General features: G+C 48.1%; 1 protein-coding gene across 1 annotated transcript in view; it reads right to left on the bottom strand.

Moving 5' to 3' along the window:
* The window catches only part of LOC142775081 (uncharacterized), a 168,299-nt gene extending 149,262 nt beyond the window's left edge, over window positions 1-19,037 (bottom strand). The window contains exon 1 of the mRNA XM_075876403.1: window positions 18,718-19,037. Within this exon, the coding sequence (XP_075732518.1) occupies window positions 18,718-19,037 (320 nt within the window). The remainder of the gene's footprint in view (window positions 1-18,717) is intronic.
* Window positions 19,038-21,564: the final 2,527 nt, after the last annotated feature.

Consider the following 21,564-nt stretch of genomic DNA (forward strand, 5'->3'; position numbering starts at 1 on the left):
GTGGAAATCGACGCAAGGAATCTTGCACCCTTCAGCGACAGCTCGCCAAAGCATGCAACCTTCCGAGAAAGATCAACGCTCACTATGGAACGGTGAGCGATAAGAGCTTGTCTCTTTTTTAACTCGGTGGCTTATTTCATTCGACGTTCTCGCTTGTGGCAAGTATTTTATACCGCCTCGATTGCTCATTCCCGCGAATGCCAGCACGCAGAGTGGCTGGGCTAAGAGCACCTCTCCATAAATGCGATTCAACGGCGACAGCCTGGAGTCCACGCTGCTTTGCAAATGGTCAGAGCCAGGTAAGAAAATAAAAGAAAGCAAGAACAATTTAAATGGCGACACGACAGCGCTACAAAAACAGCGTCCAAAACCGTCGTCGAGCAGCAGTCGCATTTGTGGCTGCGTCTCGGGACCACTTCGCGCCACTTCTTTGGGCAGCTTTTGCTGAGCGAGGAATTACAGGCATTTCCTTCCCGAGCCTTCGGGAGCCACTGGGAAGCATCGAAGTCGTTTTGTGGCGTCGTAAAAGAAAGAAAGCAAAAGAGAGAGCGAGCGCACCCGGTCGTCCTCAGCGGCGCGTCTTACTCGCGAAGTGGCTCGCCCAGAGGGTACGGAAGCAAAGAAACAAACAAACAAAAAAGCAGGACCGAAATACCGCCTCCGAGTAGCTGCTAATAGCGACCATAGCGTGCAGCCGTTGTCGATTCATTTTTATCATGCGCGACTGCATGCACACCTCCTCTCCGCTGCTCCGAGTAGCAACCTCCGCTGATCACACGAAGGGAGCGCAATGAGTGCTCCTCCTCGCAACCAGCGCCTCAGCTTTCGTCGGCCGAGACTGTCGCATCCCGGGATGCGACAACCCGGCGTCGGATAGTTTCGGTGCTCGACGACTAACACGGTCGTCTTCGGTCCAATTTACGACCGCCATCTCCGTCTCTCTGCGCATGCACCGGCTGATAACGCGGCCAGTCGCCACGGCCACCTTTTTCGGTGCTGTCCGCACCCAAGACGTAATGACGGGGGACGGCAAGGCTGGGCCGCTTATCGCTGGCTGCGTGTTTTAACTCAATGATGAACGACCTGCACTCGCGCCGTGTCTCGGCAGAGCTTGCTTTTTGGCGAGAGAATGCTACTCGGCGAGGGCGTCTTCGATATCGGCTAGGGACGCGTGGGCTTGCGCGAGGCACCACACAGGCTGTGTTCGCTCGGCGCAACCGTTGTAGACAGCTCTTCAAGATTAGGGCATATCTTAAAAGGACGCCCCAGAGACCAGGTCGGGGGACTTCCCGCGTGTTCCGGCCGAAACACTGTATGCCCGTGCGCTTTATCGAGCACTGTGCGCGCCCGTATATGCGGTGTTCAAAGCCGACTCTCATATTAGATTGACGCCCATATCTGCGGCGCCGAGCTTGCTGTTCACGCCATTGGTAACAGCGTGTAAATGCTTGTGCGAGGGGAACACTATCAGGCCCTTACGAGCTTTTTCACACATTCGGTGCTCCGGAATGAGCGAAGTGTAATTCGAATTCGTTCTAAATGGCGTGCGCTACAGTTGGGCGTTAATAGATAGATATGTGGGGTTTTAACGTCCCAAAACCACCATATGATTATGAGAGACGCCGTAGTGGAGGGCTCCGAAAATTTCGTCCACCCGGGGTTCTTTAACGTGCACCCAAATTTGAGCACACGGGCCTACAACATTTCGCCTCCATCGGAAATGCAGTCGCCGCAGCCGGGATTCGATTCCGCGACCTGAGGGTCAGCAGGCGATTACCTTAGCCACTATATATAGACCACCGCGGTGAGGTGGTTGGGCGTTGCCACCCTCTTATCTGTGATTGCTCAATGAAAACAGTTTACGTTTAAGAGTGTTCACTCTCACTCATCGAAAAGAAAAGAAACGAAAGCGTTGTTGTGGAAGTGCGCACCTGCGTAATGCTATAAATCTGCTTGCATAGATATGTTCTGCCTCATTATAAATGGGCTGTTGTGGAGAGGTTGAGATAACGTCTAACTCGGCTATTGAGGTTTATCTAGGTGGTGAAGCAAAGAGATATTTAAAAGTATGATGGTGGTAAATTAGAGAGTAAATGGAAAACGAAACAAATAAAGGAAACACATGTTCATGGAAACATCACTGACAAATGCTTATTGTTGATAGAATGAGGGCAGGTAAAATAAGTTGTAACCCGACATTGCACAAGTTGTCGAGAATAGTACTTCAATACCTTGCTCTCAGTGATACTATGCAAACAATATACAGTACTACATTAGTTTTGCCAGTTTCACAGTTTTTCATTTCGGAACAGCTTGAATTCGATTTTTAATCTTGCCGTTTTCTCTTTATCTCGCTCTTTCCCTCTCCCATATCATCGCTGCTGATCACCCGCTGCTGATCATCGCGGCTGATGACCCGTTTAGAATGTCTTCTCAATGCAAGAAACGTCATCGAAACGTAAAGCCTCGCGGTAGAGCAGCACCCAGTGGCGTTGGTGTGCTACGACTATAGTGATGGCATGCGGGCTACAGTGAAGCTTATAATGTGATACCTCGCAGGAACGCGTAGAGAAGGTGCGAAAAAAAAACTGATCGCGGCAAAAGTCTCAGAGCGATTTCCAAGACATGTCGAGAATCTTTACAATAGTGGCACTACCACCAATGATGCGGTGCCCCCGGGGACAGGAGAGATGCCTCGGGCGTGCCTGGCAGGCTCCCTCGTTTTTCCCTCGGCTATCGGACGACCGGTAACATTGTCATCGGCATCATTTCAGAGATCCCATAAACGATGTGATGCGTTTCTGCGACCGGCGTCATTTATTAAAAGGCGATAAAGCGCGCTTCTATCCCCCCGCTGCTTGAGTGTTTCTACTTGCTCTTCCGTTCCGCGCACACGGAGGCCAGATCCAGTTTGCGTTCCCCGTCGTCCTGGTTTTTCTCTGTTTGCATCGTTTTCTCGGTTTTTCTTTGCTCTCAACGAGGAGATCGTGTCTGTTGCGTTCTCCCCTCTCCCTTTCTCCCCCGGCATGTAAGGAGGAACGTACGCGAGGTCCGCCAAGGTGTGCTGGGCAGCGTCACGATGTCGACGACGATAGGATGTGTCAGGCGCGAAGGAGCGCGATCCAGTTGCGCGTGCTAGGCAGCGCCGTTCTCGGCCGATGTTGGCGTGCGCTTATCTCGAGGGCCCCCAGTGTGAAAAGGGAGATGCACGCGTTTTATGCTCTTGGCTGGGTGTTCAGGACGACGACTGGCGATGCCCGGAATGAGCGAAGGCTGTCTTCGGCGAGTACACTTTACACCCCGCACTAGCCGCCGCGCGCCCTTGGAGCGAAGCCACAGTCTTCATTAAAGTGTGCAGTGCTTTCAAGGAAAGTGTTTCCCACGGACCCCGGGCCACGCACCCCTGAGGAGCACCATAACTGCGGAGCGGTGGTCCTCCCCGCTCGGGTCAGGCGCAGTCAAGACCCTTGGGGCCTTCCTTCATCTTCGAAGGAAGAGTGAAATAAGATATATACCCAGGAACGTCTGCGAAACAGCGGCAACACTTGCGTTTTATTTTATTGCTCGCCTCTGTAAGCTTCAGTCACTGGCAACCTGGACGTCCTAGGTCGTTTGTCAAGTGCTCCCTGGGACCACCTTGGTCAGAGTAAAACGCTGGAGAAAGATGACGACCTTCTCACGACCGTGAGTGATTGCTACGGCTTAGTTGTGGCGCTTCCTTAAAACGACCGGCGTCTCTATCACTATGATTCCGGCATGCGGAAAATTTTTGTCCGTTGTAAAGCAAATACCTAAAGTTAGACTACTTCGAGAAAGGAACTCTCGGTCGAGTAATGCAGCAATGCAACACTAGATTCACCGAAAGCTGCATTAATCCCCTAACTACGCCTGCAAAAAGCTTCATGGGCTATAGTAGAACATTTGTGTGCAAGAAGAATCTGCAAGTGGATAAAAGTACAGCTAGTAAGTTTCGACTATACTTTACGTAGACCTATTTGGTGTTGTCTGCAAGCGAACAATGAATATCACAGTAATAAAAAAAGGAATATGGACTTGTAGGTATAATATAATGCACCTGCAAGGCTTAATTGCCATCGCAGAAGTCACTATATTCAAATGAAAGATTGCGTAGATTGTCGTGGACCATCACACACTAGCACAAGCTAGTGAAAATGAGTGCACAAATTTGTTTGACAACATTTACGATAGCTCCTTTTCGTTTTAGATGCGGAGCATCTTATACTCGCGCCTTGTAGTGCGCCGTCCGCGCCGTCCGCGCCGTCCGCACCGCTTCTCGAACATTCGACAGCTGACGCGCGTGCATGCGCCGTCGCGCCGTCGCCCACTCTTCCACCATCTGTGCATCCCTTCCTCCTCTACACACCGCGCGCGCTTCTCTCCTCCACCATCTGTGCACCCTTCCTCCTCTACACACCGCGTTCGACATCTACAATTCTCCTGATTCTCCAGTGGACGCGCATGTGGCGTCGCGCTTCGAGAACATTCAACAGCTGACAGTGCATGCGCCGTCGTGCTGTATATATACTCAAGGTCGGCGCTCGCTCGCTCAGTTGCCGCTCGTCGGTTGGTTTGTACGGCGCGTCGACGTCCAAGGTCGCGGTGAAATGAATTCCAACGAATCCACAAACACAATGATCGACGTCCCTTCGACCAGCGCCGCCCTTTCGCATACGTGTGTACGTGTTCACTCATTTAACACCCCCTCCTACAACCACGTTAACCAATTTAGCCATCGACCCAAGTAAGTCGCAATTTAACACCCCATTTCACAACCACGTTAACCAATTTAGCCATCGACCCAAGTAAGTCGCACTTTAACACCCCGTTAACCAATTATATGGTCCGCATCCTCCTCAGTGTTCCCCCGAGGGAAGCTGCGGGCAATTTTTTTTTTCGTTTTTCTTTTTCGTAGGAGGGCAAAATGAGAAAGAAAAGTCGCAAAGGAGAGGACGTCGAACCAACGCACTACCGCTTCGCTACCCTGCACATATAAAATGAGATTGAAGGATAGAAGTAAAGACGAGGCAAGGAGAAAGGTCATATCAGTGCGGAGCACCTGTGGCAGTTCATTACGCCTCGATCGCCGATGCCAGTCGGCATGAAGAACGGCACCCACGCATGCGTCTCTTTCCAAGCCTGTGATGCGTATAAGGTCGTGGTATTCTGTTTATCTATAAATGAATACATCTTGAAAGTGGAATACGTTTGTTTGGCTACAGTAATGTTAGCGTTTACAGGTGTTAAACCATACAACGATTAGTCTATTAGGAGATTTTAAAATCCAAAGCAGCACAAGGGCAACGAGAGGTGCTTTAGCTCAGTGCGCAGGAATATTTTTGTCCCTTTTTTTGTAAACGTTTTAGCTTACGTTTCCCATGAGATTGCACCAGGCTGCTAGAGCAGGAAAAGAGTCCAGCGACCTTATGCTCAATGTCACAACACCGTAGCCGTTAAGCCACTGCTGCGGGTGGCAGACTTGGCCGCAGGTATACAGTTACATCACATAAGACGGTGAACAGTCGTAAATGGCCGTGCCCTGGTGTGCAATGAGCCGATCGCTCATAGGCCGGAAAAGCCATCGCCTGCTAATGGGCATGCAAGGCTCTTGCTCGTATCGTTCCCGCTGCTGGAAAGACAACAAACTGAGAACTATACTGTGCCGGTGCCCACAACGTATGCTGATTCGGTCAGGTGAGACCGCAAAACGACGTTGAATATTTACGATGCATTTTCTTTCTCTCTTTTTACTTTTCTTCTGCAGCTGCAATTATAAATTCGAGTAAGCCGTGTGAAAGAAGGGGGCAAAAGGCTGCCTGCGACACTCGAGAAATGACGAAGCGCACCTTACAAAACCGGTGGGTTATAATTCTATTAATCACCCTCGGGCCGCGGGATCGAATAACGGTGGCGGCAGCTGCATTTTCGATAGAGGCGAAAGTGCTATACGCCCGTGTGCTCAGATTTGGGAGCACGTTAAAGAGCCCCAGGTGGTCGAAATTTCCGGAGCTCTCCACTACGGCGTCTCTCGTAATCGTATGGTGGTTTTGGGACATTAAGCGCCACACATCAATCAATGAATGAATCAATGAAATATTACTTAATTATTTAATTAATCATACCAATTACAACTCTCTCTTCATCGTTGATCAATAATAATGCATAAAGATGCAAGTCTTCGTACGCGCTATAGCGCATTCACACCAGCGCACACATGAACCTCTAACGCCCTGGCGTTCGTAATCCCCGTAAACTGATTGATCAAACAAGAACGCGGCCTTAAATCCTGACCTTGCGCACTACTGCCCCGCAAAGAGCTTGATTTGTCAAAGCCTCGATGTTTCACTCGAAAGAAAACGAAACGTGCAGCCGTTCGATAGCGAATTCAGCGCGACCCATAATCGGCTGAGCGTGCGCGAGCGCCTATATCGGACGGAGCTAATGGATCGATCGCGCGCGTCGGTTTCGCGGGGCGCCGTCTCAGCATCGTCTGCCTCCTCTGGTGCGCCTGTCGACATTTCGCTGCCTACTTGTGGCTGGAACAATTTACGAGCAGCCAATGCACCCGGGCAGGACCCACGAGCGATTTCCTATTTAGACGACGCGATCAGCTCGCCCTCTGGAGGGCGTGTGATTACGTAGATAGGCATCGTTACGGCTCGTTTACTGGGAGCAGTCCCAGCAAACTTGCCCTCGCCCAAGTCTGGTGACATTAAGTGCCGGGGTTAAAGTCGAAATGGAATCTATTAAAAATGGGCGGTAATTACATCGTCGCATCGGTACGACCCCATCCATCTTGTCCGTGCTGCTCGCGCGCGCTTTCGACAGCGCCCTTTTGTCGATGGCCGCGGGCCCGGTGGGTTAAATACGAGCCGTTCAGAGGGGGGCGATTTGTTCTGCGCACAGACCGTGCGCGGAGTGCAGCGTGCTACCTGCAATTATGAAAGTCAGCGAGTTGTTCCTGCGCACTCTGTAATTCGCAGCGACGGCCGGGTGTGCGGCAGCGGCCGAATTCCCTATACTTCCTGGTTCGCCTGCAGACGTCGTCGCCTGTGGTCACGCTGAGGAGCGGCACAGGCCGCAGCCTGCATTGCGAAGCGAGCTTCCCTTCTGACAAATCACTCTGTGCTTGATTTTTGAGAACCATGCAGGGGGCTTCGACGGCCGTCCCATTGTACATGTCACCGTCGGTGTGATACATTTCTTCACTCTAAGTGATCGCATGCTTAGCAACCCTGTGTATGCTTAGCAGCTCTGCGCATAATACCAGAATGCTTAGGCGTCGACCAAAGTTTGGTAATCCCCGATTTTTTGGGCGTGCGTAAGGATGCCTCCCCGTGCTAGAACGGACATCTGAGCGAGAGAAAGCGTCAGCGCGGCAGCGCTGTTTTTTTTTTTTTTATCTGCGCTCTGTACGCCTGTCCCCCACATATATAAATAGATTCGGGGTGCTAGTGGTGGATAGCCCCACGAAGCCGACATAAGGTCGACCTCGATCTCAGTTAGAGATATTGTGCTGACAATTGCCAAAAATTTCACGTGGCTCACTGCAGGGAGTGACTGTATCAATATATATGCAGAGTTTCGACCTGTCTATACGGCGGAGCAAATTTATGTATCATTCTCGGTATATCTTGGCTGCTTTCGCACCAGTCTTTATTTTTTTTCTTTTCGTTCTCTTTTTACTCGCACTGTACTTTAAGAAAGTGATTGGCACATATTATTACTAATCTAAATTATTCATTTTGCCCCTCCTCGTTGTCTTCCTTGCATTGTCTTCCTTAATTTTCCCCATAAAGTTAAAGCCACTACATCAATCGTTGGCTCGGTTGCAAATGTATGAGGCTTTGGTGCAAGGTCGTATTAGTAGTTTGAGGAGAGGGAGGCATCACGGCGCAGCAATGTTTCGTGCCTGGGGAGAATAAGTGCAAGAATAAATAGAGTGGAAATGAGAAGTCACCTCCTACAGAACAAAGTGCGCGCAACACAGCGCCAGCACTTGCACCGTCACCCAGCTCTTGCGCACAAATTCTGTGAGCATTTGAGGAAGCTATGACTGGCAACTCGCCAATTGGAACGTCGTCCTTCGCGAAATAATTTAGAGGGACGCTAAAGAGCAAAACGATTTTTCGCATATTGGTAAAGTACAATTTCACAACCCTGAAACACCACTATTACTACGACACGACGCTTAGTTAACCAGAAAATGCGCCATAAGAGAGTGCGGGTGGAGACGAACGTTGGCATTCCAGCACCAAACATTGTGACGTCAGAAATTTCGATTGAATGATTGATTGATTGATTGATTGATTGATTGATATGTGGGATTTAACGTCCCAAAACCACCATATGATTATCAGAGACGCCGTAGTGGAGGGCTCCGGAAATTTCGGCCACCTGGGGTTCTTTAACGTGCACCCAAATCTGATCACACGGGCCAATAACATTTCCGCCTCCATCGGAAATGCAGCTGCCGTAGCCGGAATTCGATCCCGTGACCTGCGGGTCAACAGCCGAGCACAAATTTTGAAGGCGTCTACTGGGTTTTACATAGCTTTTAATAGATAAAAATGATATACATTTTCACCTGTGGGTGCCACAGAGCTGGCATACGAAGTTACAGAAGAAAAAAAAACTCATTGAGCCAATCTCGCAAAAATGTGAAAAAATACATTTTGGTGTCTTCATGTCACGCGCGGAGATTTCGGCGCGAAATTGAGAAATGAAACTTGAGCCTTGATTTTCTTCACTAATTATGAACTTATGATAGTGAAACATGGCATTAGAGTTCCCACAGTGCAGTTTGTCTATCTAAACCAAGTCATTGTTTCTCTTTAGTTTCGCTTTAACAACATTAGTTTGAACTACGGCAACATGAAGCAGCTGCTGAGCCCCAGTGCAGTTTCTATTTAACTAACATAAAATTATAAATACTGTAACCATGTTGCAGGGAATATGTTTCAGAGGTGTCGCGACAAAGTCCCACACGCTCACATAGAGTCCTAAAACGCGAGCTTACAAACGAGACGCGCCCACCCGCATTCCAGTTAGAGTCCGCTGTTAGCGTCAGTGTGTGGGCAAACGAGTCCCGCACAGGGTGTGGTCGTAGCATTTAGAAACATTTAGAACTAGAGAAACATTTTAGAACTACGGCTGCACGAGAACAAGCACATGGACGTGTGCGCCAGGCAGGTGAAATTTATTGAAAACCGCTGACTATGCATCGCAGCCTTGAAAGCAAACACATACACTTCAATTTCAAATGCGTGCTAAACATGGATGTGCAAAGCGACGAAGCAAAGCAACACCTACCTCTGCTAGTAGAACGAAGCAAAAAAAAAAGCAATGGGCGTGGTATACAGGGAAGAGTATGTGAAAAATTAAATGACAGGCAGTTGGTTTAAACAGTGGGATACACACGAGGGCGTGTAACACGCAGCTCCATAGTATAGGCCCCCGAACACTGAATCTCAATGCCATATGTTAAACATTTGTTTTCTTGCCTAGCCTTGGTTCGCTTGCTTGTATTGTTGCGTTAACTGATTGAGGTATCCGACTCTGAAGTTGCCCATACATCTTAGTGCTACATCGCCATGCAAAATAAGGAAAAGAGCAAAGATAAACGCCGCAAACATCGTCGAAACGACTAAACACTCCTGCAGAAATTATCTACCTAATTGCTCAAGGAAAAAGGGTAAAACTACATCTTTAAGGATAAGTGACAGCTGCCGTACACCCCTTTGCGTAAAACCCTGGCGCTGACGCCAGGGGCAGATAAAGAAAAAAGACGAGTGTGCACGTTGTCGACACGAGCAAATGCGCAGCCATGCATAATCACCGGCCCCATTTGCTCATACAACGTAACGACTCGGTGGAAAAACTAGATTTCCTATCCTAAACCTTCGGGATGCAAGACAACCATGCATGCATGCTAATTTCTCCGCACGTCGCGATTGTGGAAATACGCGATGTCCTGCGTTCTTTTGGTGTATTTTTTTTGTCGATTACGGGAAAGAGAAGAAACAAGGAAACTAGCTGTCCACGAAATTATCAGGCTTGCAATCAGCTGTTTCGACGCTGCCTGTTTGCCTCTCTTGAATGCCGTTATCAAAAAATGCAAGGCAAAGGACAAAAACAACAAAAGAGAAGGCAGGGCGGTTAACCAGGCACATGCCTGGTTTGCTACCCTACGCTGGGGGATTGGGAAGGGGAGTATGAAGATGAGAGGAAGAGTAAAGAGAAGAGAAAGAGACAAGAAAATGTCAGTCAATGGGCTGACGTGTATGCAGCGGTGGTACTACACAAAAGTTAAAAGCGTTCACATAGGCCCGTAGTCCTCAAAAAGCTCAAGAGGGCTTTGACTGCCCCTTGAGTCGACGAAAGACGAGGACGGTGCTCCAGCAGCATCTGCACAGAGAGTGGCTGATCGTCCAATTGTAGCAAACCCGTCAGAAAGTTTTCGCTTCTCAGAGGCAAATCGAGGGCAACAACATAGCAGATGGTCGATGTCTTCTTATGTGCCACAGACGTCGTATTCCGCACTGTCGGTGAATCCAATAAGTGTTCTACATGCTTTTTTGAAGGCAATTGCCCCCAACCAAAGCCGACCAAGGAGCGAAGCTTCACGTCGATGAAGTCCGGATGGAGGTCGAAGTTCCAGCGGAGGATTTATTTGGTGGAGTTCCGTATGTCTTCTGCTTGGGGTTTTCCACGCCAGCAGACACAGACTACGTGCCAGGTGACGAAGTTGCTTTGCAGTGCCTGTCCTTGACAGAAGAATCGGAAGGGTTTGATCTCCTAGGTGAGATGAGTGAGCCGCTTTGTCTGCGGATTTATTGCCACTCATCCCACAAAGAATTCGAAAAATGCGCCTCTCAACGCAGCCTCGTTGTAAATTATAGTGCACCCAGCCAACGCACAGTAAAAGTGAACGTGTTGCGGAGGCCTCCACAGAAGTTACTGTTGCGAGAAATGCCGCGAACATACTTGTTAACCTTGGGTTGTCAAACAAGCCGATTGACGCAAACTTAGGCTGTGTGGACATCGTAAAAGAAGACTTATCCCTCACTGGCTAATGTGGGGGCACATGCATTATCACCGACAAGGCACAAGGCGCATTACAGTATAGGGCAAGGCGCTTGGCCTGAGCGGCCGCGTCGATTTTGCTGGAGGACTCAAAACACCGTGGTTGGATGGCCCGCCACTCACTTAACCCCTAGCTTGGTGGTCCCTTTTGCAACCATCACTGGCTGTCTAGGGGCCACGGGAGTATATGAGCCTATGAGGCACGCAAGATATAACTTTACGTGCTGACAGTTTGTCACGACGATTTGTAAAGCAAGCAAGCTGTATGGTATTTTTAAACATTTGAGACAGAGGTGGGGATGAAGGAGTTGTAGGGAAATCAATTTATTGTGAGCTTGCTTTGCAGTCTTATACGCTGGAGGAAAGCTTATATAGATGGATGAAGACAAAGGAGTTGGAGAGTGGGCAGAAGCGGCTAACACATGCACACACCGGGAAGCTGAGATGTGAGTACGACGCATACAAACAGCCGCTGGTGCCTTTCTTACTGAGAAGCAGATGCGGATAAGTTTGGTAAGTTTGATAGTCTATTGCTAAGAATATTGCGCTGCATATATAGCACAGTCGGAAAATCGCACTTGACATCGTAACATATACGAACAAAAATTTCGACAAACACTCTACGAAAGATGAGCATACTTATAATTCTGGGCGCGCTGGGTAACTGTTGCTGATATATACATAGCGCGACAGAGTATGTGGACCCGCCACAATAGTAGAACCGACAACAAGCACTCCTCTGTCGCGCATATGTCCGGCTTTATATTGTCGCGGGATACGCGGGCTCTTTGAGAAGACTGCTTCTCTTGTCATCCCGTCCATGAGAGGGCGCTCACTCAACAAACTTCGGAACAAAAGAGAAAGTCACTTTGTAGAGAATTAAAGAGGTTATGCTCGCCAAAGCGTGAAGCGACTCCCCGGCATGGTTCTAAAGCGAGTCGGGTACTGGCGTGGCCGGCAACCCTTTATCGCTGCGAACCGATTCTAACGTTGCGAGCCGACCTCTCCCGCGGTCTGCGGCGGCTGACATGGCGGGCTATTAGCGCCGCTGGCGGCGCGTGCAAGAGGCTGCTCGGTTGTCCATGGGCGGCCATTGAGCGCGCTGGACGCCCTCGCGGTGGCGGCCGTTCCGCTCACGCGATTCAGCCGCGTGCTCCGGAAGCGCCCAGGCGACCGTTTTTCATCCGGCGGTTATCACTGACCAGGAACAAAGACGGCTGGCTATTATCGAAACAATCGTGTTAGGGACACCTGAATAGAAAGGTCCCTACATTGGTACCTACGTGACGATGCGCGTACATCTCGTGCTAGGAGTTTATACGGCGCTGTGCAGGCGCGCCGCTTCCCATTAGGGTTTTTGCGTGGCTAACGAGTGCCCGCTTGCTCCACAATGACGGAGCCCGTGTTGGTCGAGACCGGGAAGGCAGCTCGTCTGAATGGCTGCATATACGTGGAGCTGTTTGTGGTGACTCATGTTTGCTCGGCAGTTTCGCGAGACAATGCCAGCAAACACGGCTTTGTCGCCTTCGCTGAACGCTCTTCAGACCGCGGTTGAAAGAGGAAAGTTGACCCTGTGGCCAGACTTTGTCCGGTCTTCGTGAACAAAAGACTTTCCGGTGTAATATAGTCACAACCACTCAAAGCGTTATGGCGCTACAGGAATAGCGAAATTCAGAGAGAGTGCTCTATTCATCGGTATAATGACTGAGCACACATGTCCTGTCCAATCATGGCACATGATCAACATGAGCTGTCAATCAAAATTTAAGAAAAACGTGGTCGCACAAATTTGTATTAAAGCCGTTCGAGCCATATATAGCATACAAATCGTAACCATGGCATTGTTCCCGTGGTGGGACAAATTGCTAATGATACGTAGTAGAGCGGTGTATTTATACAGGGCAAAGGAAGAATTTTACAAGATAAGTGAAGTATTTCGTGTTAATGTATGCGACGAAACACCCGGACGACTTCCAACTTTTCTTCCGTTCGGATTTTACCGTGCACAACATGGACGTCTGTTTTGCTTTCATTTTTATGTTCTTTTGTCAGAAATGGCGAAATGAACACGTCATAAACTGCATTAACGCACAGGGTTACTTCAATTATTCCCGCAAACTGCATATAGAAAAATGATAAATTGTGTTCATATTGCCACTAGTATAAGTTCTGCAAGTATTGTTTCTATTGGGGGTGGTATAGGCTTGTATATGTGCCGCTGTTAAAAAGAGGATGAAGACGAGCAAGCTCGTCTTCGTCTTCTTGGCTGGCTCATGGCTATCATTTCTGGCTGTAAGCTCACGAGTGGACAAGCGGCCGTTGTGGAGACTGTGGCCAACGGCTTCACACAAACGCAGGTACGTTCAAGAGGCCTGTAAACCAACCAGAAGTGAACTAGCTCTCCATGAGAAGTTGACGGGCCCTATTTAATTCCAGCACACTGTCAAATGTGATCACGTTGGCGTTTTCACGCAATCAAATGGTTTCCAGGAGGCTTGCAAGCCAATCAAGACTTACAACATAGTGGATTAAAGAATATTGCGGAGGTTTACAGTGTAGAAAACGTCACTGATGGCAATAGTTTGGCTCGGTGAGTCATAAAAGACACAAGTAATGGCGAAAAGCCTTTAATTTACCTTCCATTTGGCTCAGTGTAGATTAAAAAACGCTCCTACTTTTGCTACTCCCCCTGTTGATTTCATAATAATTGTTGTGTTTTTGCGCAACGTTAAAAGTTTGACGTCCCAACACCACAATAACGGAGGGCGATGCCGCAGCGGAGAGCTCAGGAAATTTCGCCTGTCTGGCGTTCTTTTACGGGCTCCTAATCCTAATAAGCGGGCTTCTGCACAGTATTTGTCAGCTTAGCGAGTGGACCATCTGACCACATCCTTGGCATAAAACTTTCGCAAAGCTGCAATTTTCTAGATTTATGCCATTCTCCACGTCGGCTTTACAATCTGTCCCGAAACAGGGCTCTTATTCTATCACCACGAAAATCAACGAGGCTTTCACAGAAAGTGTTCTCTTTCTATGTTTTTCACCACGACTACAACGCAGTAATATGACAACTGAACTACCCCCCCTACCCCCGTGTTTGCTGAAAGTGGATACACCTTCCGCAAACACGGGTGGGTAGCCCAGTTTTTGAGACATCCACACTCGAAGCGTAGGGGCCCGGGCTCAAATCGCGCCCTATCAGAATGTTAATTTTGTTTTATTTCTAGGAGCTTTTATTGACGCACACGAAAAGTGCACGGTACCGTTTCCCAGTAAAAAAATTATAATAAAGAAAGAAAGAAAGCTTTAGACATCCGTGTTTGCAACACTTAGTATTCTCAGAAGCCTCGATCGGAACAGCCGGCAAAGAACCAAAACGAATCTTCACTTTATAAAGTGAGACTGAACTGACGGAAACGTAATTATGCGTGCGGCAGTGACCCAAATAGTTACTGGCGGAACATTTGCAAGCCTTGATCGCTGGCGTAGACGCACCTACTGGTATAACCCAACACCGAATTATAAAACACAATGTTCACAATACATAAAGTTGCAGACAAGTTCACAAAAGTGGCAAAATAACCTTGCCTGCGCAAAATAATAGTGGCGGCGCTGTCACCTTTTGTTGGCCAACTACACGAGCAGCGTTGTTGTTTTGCTGGGATGAAACTCCGCATACCAACTTTTTCCTTTCTTGTTCCATTTTTGTTTCTGTTTTTAATTTTGTGCACCCTTTAGCTCTGAAAGAGAGCACTATAGTACAAGGCAAGTGGCCGTGTGCTACAAAGCAACGTCCTGAAGGCAGGGAGCAATTAAACGGTAGAAGTGTGTGAGGCAACTACCCTCGCCTCAAACCTTCTTGACGTAGTTAAGCGCGGAAAAAAACAAAGTTATGCAGATAAAAGAAAGCGAAAGTCACCATTGTGCGGGCATGCAGTGTTTGTCGTGATAACAGTAAATAGGTGTAATTATTTAGGCCTATCACATGCCCAAGGCGTATAGACATCGTTCCTCGCTTAACATACTTATAAATCCTTCCTTTCTGAACAATGTTTGCTCAGCCTCCAGTGACATAGGTAGTTAGCAGATAGAGTCCACCAAGGCGAGCTGATTTTCGTTATCTTCCTTTTGGTATGTATACATCAGATTAAAGATAACTGTGCCCCACAGCGTCGCTTTTTGTTTCTATGCCATTTAAATGAGATACAAATTACCATATTCTGTTTTTCTTCACTCCCTCATTTTTGCTACTCGTAGTAAATTTTGCAAGGTTTCTTTCTTTCAGCTGAGGGCAGCGCGGTGGTACGGTACAGTGCTCGGCTTCTGACCTGAAAGAGACGCGTTCGATCACAGCCGCATTTTGATGAAGGTGGAGGCCCGTGTACGATGCGATGTCGATGTACGTCAAAGAGCTTTCGAAGCTTTATGCTGCAACGTGCATGCGTAATAGCTACGTGGTTTCAGCACGTAAAACCAAATCAGTTATCCTTTCAAGCCTATGCTATAACTTTTGGTAAGCTTAGAATACACACCGTGTGGCATCAATTGGACTATCACTTTAAGCCATCTTCGAAAATGACCACAGTAAAATGCAAATGCACATTTTGTTATGAATAGAGTTACGAATGCTGTTACATTTCTCTTTTAAATTGTTGTACTCGTTCAAATCAAGTGCAGCATCTACTAGTTTTGTGTAGCCGTCACAACTAGGAACCTTGTCCTGCTTGGTGATTGATTGATTGATATGTGGGGTTTAAGGTCCCAAAACCACCATATGATTATGAGAGACGCCGTAGTGGAGGGCTCCGAAAATTTCGACCACCTGGGGTTCTTTAACGTGCTTGCTGATAGACCTTTCGGCCTAGGAAAACTCTTTCTTGCGATGGAAGTTGTCTTATCAGCTTTATTTCTTTGAACGTTTCACTGAGTGAAATAATCGCCTTGGCTGCAAGATAACGCTAATAACCAGTTTACTTGCAACTCGTTCATCACATACCCGCAGAGGTGAAGCTTGGCAGCGGCTGCCGCGTTGCCAAGATTGGGAACGTGAATTCAATTCCCGACAACACGGACATCTTTCGACGGGAGCGCAGTGCGAAAATGCATGCGTACTTTCATTTGTGTAGGCTGCATGTCAAGGAACCTCAGATGGTCGATAAAAATCAATCCCGAGTTCCAAGGTACGGCACATCTCATAATCACACATTGATATTGGCACACAAAACTACAGAATGTTAATTTCTTTGATCTCATACAAGCCATTGATGTAAGCTTCTTTCCGAAGCACACTGATCAGGCACGCTGCAGTGAGTGATGCGAAAGCATATGCCTAACGGTGATTCTCATAATTGTTCCGAAACAACTTTCACAAACACTTTTAGTTGAGCGCCTCGGTGGAAAAATGACTATGGTGCTCGGCTACTCACCCAAAGGTCGCGGGTTTGATCCCGGCCGTAGCGGTCACCTTTCGATGGGGGCGAAATAAAAGATGCCCTTGTACTGTGCGATATTAGTGCACGTTAAAGAACACCAGATGGTGAAAATTTCCGGAGGCCTCCACTACGGCGTCTCTCATAATCCTATCATAGTATTGGAATGTAGAACCCCACCTATTACTAAACGTTTTTGTTATAGACGATCGACGCTTTCGCAGCAGCCTCGCCGCACGCTGCCCCCGCTTCGATTGTTTAAGCTCGTGCATCGCTCACGATCCGTATACCAGTCGTTGCTGTATGCACAGTCCGCGCCATGTCACGCCCCTCGAACGCGATGCGCTTCCAATATTCACTGCTGTCGACTGCTACTCCCGCTAGACTGCACGTCTCGATCTGGCAACTATCAGATCTCGTTCTGCGTTAACGTATGCGCGAACGCTGCTGCTTCTTTGTTCCGCGTTACAATTTAGATAAATATCTACGCCATCGTGCGTGGAAGGCAATGTGGAGTCCGCGCTTACAACTTGGTCATAGAGTGAGTGAATCCCATTTTCCACATCCCGCAGTTCGCACCACCAAAACGTCGACCGCGGAAACATACTATAAACACGAACCCAATCAAGTTAATCTTTATTGCTGTTAAGGCGCGCACGCACTCAGCAGCGCGATTCGCCGTATTCTGCCGCATGCACACTTATTGCGCCGATCATGGACTTGGAGATCAGAAATTCCGACCGGTTCGGTAGGTATTATTTAATTACGACTATTTTCAACATATAGCTGCTCCGTACCGAGATTTAGGTGTAAGAATTGAGGATGTAATCGTGTCGATAATATTGGTTTTAACTCGCTCGCGACACTCATGATGTAAGCACTTGTTCCTCGGGCTACTTGCAGATCGTTCCTTGCAACATCTGCTGAAGCTCTGCCCCGACCGTGCCGCTCAGCTGGCTTATCTCCGTTGCCCTAATCATAATCGGGCTGGAATAGCTGTAATGAACACCGAGTGCCGCTAATAGAGGTCGCTTATTTTCGCACAGCAACTCGAGTGCTGCAGGACCTGTTCAGCACTGTCGGGACACTCCACGAAATTAACAGCTGAAGATGTTATTATTATATTCAGCGTTATTTTTCTTCCTGTCATTTGCTACGTGATTTTTCATGTGAGGTCGATTCTGCCGAAGCTCGCTTAGCGCTTGCGATAGACGACTTTTTATGTGAGTTAAAATTGTTGCAACGCTATTTAAGTGTTTACTCGTTCATCCTTTTCTGCTTTCTTTATTATTATTATTATTATTATTATTATTGTTATTATTATTATTATTATTATTATTATTATTATTATTATTATTATTATTATTATTATTATTATTATTATTATTATTATTATTATTATTATTATCAAATGGCATTTCTCGTTGACTCAGAAGTGTGGCAGCTTGGGCTAGTTGGTATGGCATGGCAATAGTTATAGCTCGAGAACAAAACGGCGACACAGACAAGAAGGACACGAGCGCTCGTGTCCTTCGTCTCCTTCTTGTCTCTGTGTCGTCGTTTCGTTCTCGCGCTATAACTATCGTCTCGTTGGCGCTTTATATCTGATAGGTTAATGACTCACTGACTCATTGACTCATTGACTCAATGACTCAATGACTCATGACTTATTAGTTAACATGAGCCATATATGCAAAAATGTGGTGCGCAGCATCGAATTATGTGACCATTATTTACTGCTAGAAAGTTGAAGGCACTCCTCCGTCTAAGAAATCATTCATTGTTCAAATGCATGTTTATTGAGGCACTTATTCGCAATATGACGTACAATAGGTGAAAAATGACGGGTTTTGAACTGAAAAATAGCAGAAGCTCCCTAATTTTCTTCGTTGCTTATTCAGTGATCCTTCAGCCACCTCTTCATTACCTTTCTATCTCCCCTTCCCCATTTCTCAGTGCAGAGTATAGCAAACCAGATATTTGCTTTCCGGTTAACCTCCCTGTCTTTCTTCATACTACATTCTCTATCTCTCTCTTTCCGACACCCAAAGGTCAGTCCTCTTTGTGCTCCCAGGTGGTGCTTAGTTTCGTCGTCCTCGCTTGTTAGAAGGCGAATGCGATTACCCCGGACGAAGCCAGCGTAACCCGAAATCAACGGACTCGCCGAGGTCCTGGTGTGGCTAACCTTTTCGTGACCGCAAAAGCGCCGGCGAATGCGTCGCCCAGGTCTGGCGAATGAGCGTCCGAAGTTCCGAGGATACTGTTTGCCGTGTTACCAGACAATGGCGTCTTCCCCGCGGCCACCGTGGCGGTCGCCTGACGTGCGCAGCCTCGCTCCGAAGTGCCACCTGTCACCCCGTTGTTCTTCTTCCCCACACGGCTGGGCGGCTGATTGTCTCGCCTCACGTCGTGCGCTGACGACGCTCGGCTCGGCGTTTCTCTGGCGAGCAAGCGCGCGCCTGCGCGCTCCAGGGAACGCGAGCAAGGGTTCGCAAGCGCACGCATAGTAGCCGCGTTTCCAGCGCGCTAGTGTGAAGCTGCGGTGACGTGTTCGCGGCGGGGCGATAGCCGAGACTGTCGCCGTCGTCAGCATGCCTGCTACTCGCGGGGACAGAGCGTGGATAGAGGGGGGTATTACGAAGTGGTCGACGACTCCGTTTCCTGCTTCTGTGACAGCCGCGGTGGCCGGCCACGCCTGGTGCTTGAATGAATCCGAGGCCACGCTCTTGCAAAGGCTCCTCGGGCCACCTAAAGAGCGGGCGGCAAATCTAAAGCGCGGCTTAAATAATAGAGACGCCCAGTCGTGAGATGGCGTGTATGTCACGTTGTGCGGGGAGGAGTGTTACTTGAGGGCTCGCGGCGGACACTGCCCCGAAGGGTATAATGCGGAAAGCCGCTGACGTCATTTCACCTCCTTGCCAGTGGCCTTTATCCCTTCCTGCGTTCGCTGTCTGTGAGGTAATAATGTCTGCTCTTGCGCTTCCTTCCTCTTCTTCTGTCTCTCACGCATTGTCTGCGCAGATGCCACGCTTTGTGAGACATGGTTTTAGGTGACCTGCCCTATCATTAGGGGGCGTACTCGCGGTGGCGACGACTAAATATTAACCTAAGATGTAAACGTGCACGTGCGGAATGGCAACAAGACGCTCTTTTAAGGTCGTAGGTCAAATTAAATATGACGCGCCATCTTTGGAACGAGCCTCTTTGGCTCGAAATTATAGCCATTCTGCCGGGAAGCTGCAGTATAGGACCAAAACTTTGATTCAAAAGCCTGCTATGTACGGGCACAATTTCTATATTTCGCTTCCTGTCCTTGGAAGAACAGAGAGCACATAGAAAAAAACCAAGTACGTTGCAACAATGTTAGTTATCATTCTGTAATTACCGGCCCTTCGTGGGCGTTAATGAGAAACTTGCGACTTTAGAACGCCCTGCGCACGCATCCACAAAAAGAACCACTGTGATTACAGGGGTGTGAAGTAGTTTTCATACATAAATACGTATCAGTGTAAGAATACTGTGCGGATTGGCATGGATCACGACGGGCCGGACCGTAAGGTTAAATGCGCAGGCAAAATGGCCCTTGCGCCACAAAACATCAGACATCATCAAATGCTGCAGGCATCGCGAAGCCACGTACTGCCTATAAAGCATGATAAGAGATTTCACACAACTCTAATTTCTCTGCGAGTTTGTATACGCAGAGCAGTTTTGACCTAATTGAACACGTGTTCATATGCACTGATATGATTCGGTGACATGACATAATTGTGGAAACATAATGTACTATACCAAAAAAAATGAAGCTCCGGTAGCCAGCAAAACCGTTGTGAAGCCACAGCTACCGATTCATGTGTCTTAAGGCGTCTATACGCAACCCGTGCACACTCATGCGCAGGCAAGCTTTCCTCACCTACGCATTGGACCCTTTGAACCTGTGGTGATAGCGCCCATCCACCTTTTGTTACGCGCACCTACTGTGCAGTTTCGCTGCTCTAATTGGGTCTCAGCGGAGCGAAATTGCACCGCTCAAGCAGTTGGCCTGAAAACACGAACGCTGTCGAGTGTGACAATGAGCCACTTTGTGTTTACGCAACGACGTGATGCACGCGGGTCTGGCAACGGATATCCTTGTTAGAAACTTGGAGCGTGTTGCCCTGAAAGCCCTTTCACGACCGCGGCATTCATGTGGCTTTGTCGGTAAAGGAAGTCTATTATCGTGTCGTATCTGCGCTGTTAAAAGCAACAGTTGAGCAAGACAGGGGTGCCCGTAAGATTAATATACGTTTTGCACTCTCTATACACGGCACAACATTGCGTGTCATGCACTTGAAGGTGTGCTCGAATCCAGCGCTATACTGCTGAGCTGAATAAGATTTTGTCTTTTAGTGATGCGACGTTAGAATTCTCAGGGCGACTTAGTTATCCCCTAGCAGACTTTTCGTTCCAGCCAATTTGGTGACATCACTTTTGTGCAGCGTCATGACTATCTCATGATTGCTGGGGTTTTAACGTCCCAAAACCACCATATGATTATGAGAGAGACCGCAGTGAAGGGCTCCGAAAATTTTGACCAGCTGGGGTTCCTTAACGTGCACCTAATTGTAAGCACAAGTGTCTCAAGCATTTTTGCTTCCATCGAAAATGAGGCCGGAACTCGAAAATTTTGACCACTTGGGGTTCTTTGACGTGCACCTAAATATAAGCACATGGGCCTCTGGTATTTTTACATTCATTTAAAATGTGGCTACCGCAGCCGGGATTCCATCTCGCTACTCCCGGGTCAACTGTCAGGTACCATATAACCACTAGGCCATCTTGGCGAGTTTGGGACATGAAACATCGACTGGGTACTATTCAAAGGCTTATTACGTGTTTTCAGGGAACTCGGGTGTAAGTCTGCGCTCGTCTGTCTCATTTCTTATTTGTGGGTGTGTGCTGTCTGCTACGCAGTTTGATCAAAGAAAAAGCCGTAAACGAGCCAGCCCAACTGATAACGCAACTTTCCCACATTTCTAGTAAATGATGCTCA

This window comes from Rhipicephalus microplus, chromosome X, assembly GCF_043290135.1.
Source record: "Rhipicephalus microplus isolate Deutch F79 chromosome X, USDA_Rmic, whole genome shotgun sequence".
In the NCBI taxonomy this organism is placed as follows: Eukaryota; Metazoa; Arthropoda; class Arachnida; order Ixodida; family Ixodidae; genus Rhipicephalus; species Rhipicephalus microplus.